At 39.1% G+C, this 2,757-nt stretch overlaps 1 protein-coding gene across 1 annotated transcript; it reads right to left on the bottom strand.

Annotated features, from left to right (window-relative positions):
* Positions 1–442: 442 nt before the first annotated feature.
* Positions 443–2,542, bottom strand: LOC143020240 (uncharacterized). The gene is made up of 2 exons (XM_076176412.1): positions 1,629–2,542; positions 443–1,447 (listed from the first exon to the last, which is right to left on the bottom strand). Exons 1-2 carry the CDS (start codon positions 1,635–1,637, stop codon positions 1,109–1,111), a joined length of 348 nt encoding a protein of 115 aa, XP_076032527.1. The 5' UTR covers positions 1,638–2,542; the 3' UTR covers positions 443–1,108.
* Positions 2,543–2,757: the final 215 nt, after the last annotated feature.

A 2,757-nucleotide genomic window follows, 5' to 3' on the forward strand; every position in this document is an offset into this window, starting at 1 on the left:
ACCAGTTTTCTCCACACGTTGAGTAGGCTCCAGGAAGGATTATGGTATTGGAAATACTTGTAACAGCTAGGTACTGAGTTTACATCATATAAGAGGCTGAATTAAATAGTACTTAAGCTAACATCATAATGTAATGACTCAACATACAAATCCAGGTTGCTATCGGTCAAGTGTACAAGCTCACATGAGCCTGGGTGTTGCCTTACAATACAACATTCATTTTGGAAGACACACTAGTATTTTTTAGGAAAAAAAGTGCGTCTTGTTAGCCGGAAAATACAGTACCTGTTTGTCTATCATTTAACTATACCTAAGTATTATTTATTTTATTTATTATTATTTATATTTTTTATTTCATCATATATATATATATATATATATATATATATATATATATATATATATGTATATTTTTATATCATATATATATTTTTTTGCATCTGACCTAGTTATGGACCAAAAGGTCTTCTGTTGGCATGCTCCACCTTTGTAATCCTTTGTAGTAGCTTGGTTGGATCCACTAAGAGCATGAGGTGGCATGAGCCCAAGGCATAACTCTCCAAGCCTGTTTAGTGTCACTTGTATATCAACGACTGATCTTTGAGGTTTTGTAGGAATTGATATCATAGGGATAGTGAGAGATTGGCTGTAATAGTGATATATCAACATGATGTAGACATCAGTGTTATCTGCAACAACTCCATGTTTTCCCTTTGCAGTTGCTGGATGGATGGCTTGTGAAACCATAGTCGCATCGGCCTCCTCAAGTGTGTTGTTCAGATCCTGTTTTGAAATGATATCCTCTTGTGAAATCTCAGGAGGGGGTAGGGTTTTGTCCAGTTATGACCTATCATCCAGGAGGTGCCAAGATAAGAGGGAGGGAGGAGGGTGGAGGGGAGTGGAATATATAGGAAATGGAATGGGTGGGAGTGGTTTCTATGCCTTTTTCTTTTTGGCTACCCCCCATGTAGGGGGAAAAAGCCTTTGGTATATGTATGTATGATCAGTTTGCTTTGGCATCCTTCAACAACTGTGATGTCTTTCACAAGAGTCTCAACTATGATTCCTGTAAGTTGGCTCTTATTTTCTGGGATGCTGAGAAGTTGGTTCAGAGGGGGAAGTGGAGACTTAGAAGAAAGCTGGAACACATTGTAGCCATTAGGTCCTCTGGTATTGTGAGTAGAATACCTTGTACTGAAATCAATGTATCTGTCACATGCAAGGTAGACATCTCCAATTTCAGTCTTCTCTGCAAATATTGTTTGAATGACTCCACATAGTTACTGACTAGAGCTTGACTAGTTTTACTTGATGTGGGCCAAAGGACGACCCAAGGGATTGCACAACCATTCAAAACAGTGCAGTCAACCTGGTCAGCATTCCTCACTGACACCTCAACCTTCATTTGCTTCTTGAGAACATCTTTGGTCTTGCAGATTCTCATCTCCTGAAATAAATGCAGAAAATATAGTTGCTCAGAAAACTTTGGGTGCTTAAATATAGTGCAGCATACTTCCAGAACAGATAATGTCATCAGTTATGGTTACATGTCTACCATTATGATTGAAGTACTTATATAGGAGCTAGAATTATTTGGATAATGAAGGCATGCTAGTGATATGACTTGCCTGATTCATCAAACAGGGCTGTGGGAATAGGTGCTAGTTCATAGGAGAGAAAGTCTTTGAAGTCCACACATCTACTCGTAGAGCTGGCTTATAGTCCAATAAATCTTGCAAAGATAAGTTCTGTATTGTACAGGACTTTATGGCCGACTTTTATTCCTTTCCTCATGACAGTGATGCTGGTAACTTTTTTCAGTATTATTTCAATATCCATGTGGGAGTGATAATTGAAACTCAGCAACCTGCTCCTCAGCAATGGTTAGTGCCTTGTCAACATTAACTGATGATGGAGCAACAGAATCAGTGAGTAGGTTGACAAGATTATCTGGGTGCGTATCAGGACTGGGAGGGTAGATGCACATATCAATCTGAATTGATGTGAAGTTGAACATGAATTTGAAGCTAGGTATGATGAATTGGGGAGTAGGACACAGGATCCCATGAGCGTTGCTCCCTTCCTGTATACTACAATTAGGTAAATGCATCTTTACAATTGATTTTCCATGAGGATTATATTGTCATTGTAGCAGCCCAAAGGGATTTCTCCCTGTCTTCTCCTTTTCTGCATGAGGGGATGGAGAGGGTGGGTCGCCCATTTAATGAAGCGGCCTTGCTATGGATGTGCTGTGTCTTGCGACACTGCTTCTGACCCAGGGCAGTGGACAAAATGCAGGGATGACCCATCATCCAGGAGATGCCAAGATAAGAGGGAGGGTATAGGGTGGAGTGTATTAGGGATGGAATAGGTGAGAATGGTTTTTATGCCCTTTTCTTTTTGGCTACCTCCCTTGTTAGGGGAAAAAACCTTTGGTATATGTATGTATGTATATATGTATGTATGTATAGTTATCTACCCATCCCTCTTTGTTTCCTAGTCCAGTTTAAATTTCAACTCTTAAGATATAATCTGTGGAAAGTTATTTAGATACGTGTTTTTCAGTTCGAAGATGGTATCCATGTTGGAAAAGCAAAAGGTGTCTCTAGTGCCCCCCAGTACTTTCAAACTGCTCACTTGGAACATAGATGGTATTGAAGAACACAACTTGAAGAAAAGAACAAAAGCAGTGAAGAAGATAATTGAAATGTAAGTTTTTAGCTAGTCTGTGATTATATATACACAAAATCATGCTTT

The sequence above is a fragment of the Oratosquilla oratoria genome, chromosome 3 (genome assembly GCF_046742065.1).
Source record: "Oratosquilla oratoria isolate Oo_2021 chromosome 3, ASM4674206v1, whole genome shotgun sequence".
Taxonomy (NCBI): Eukaryota; Metazoa; Arthropoda; class Malacostraca; order Stomatopoda; family Squillidae; genus Oratosquilla; species Oratosquilla oratoria.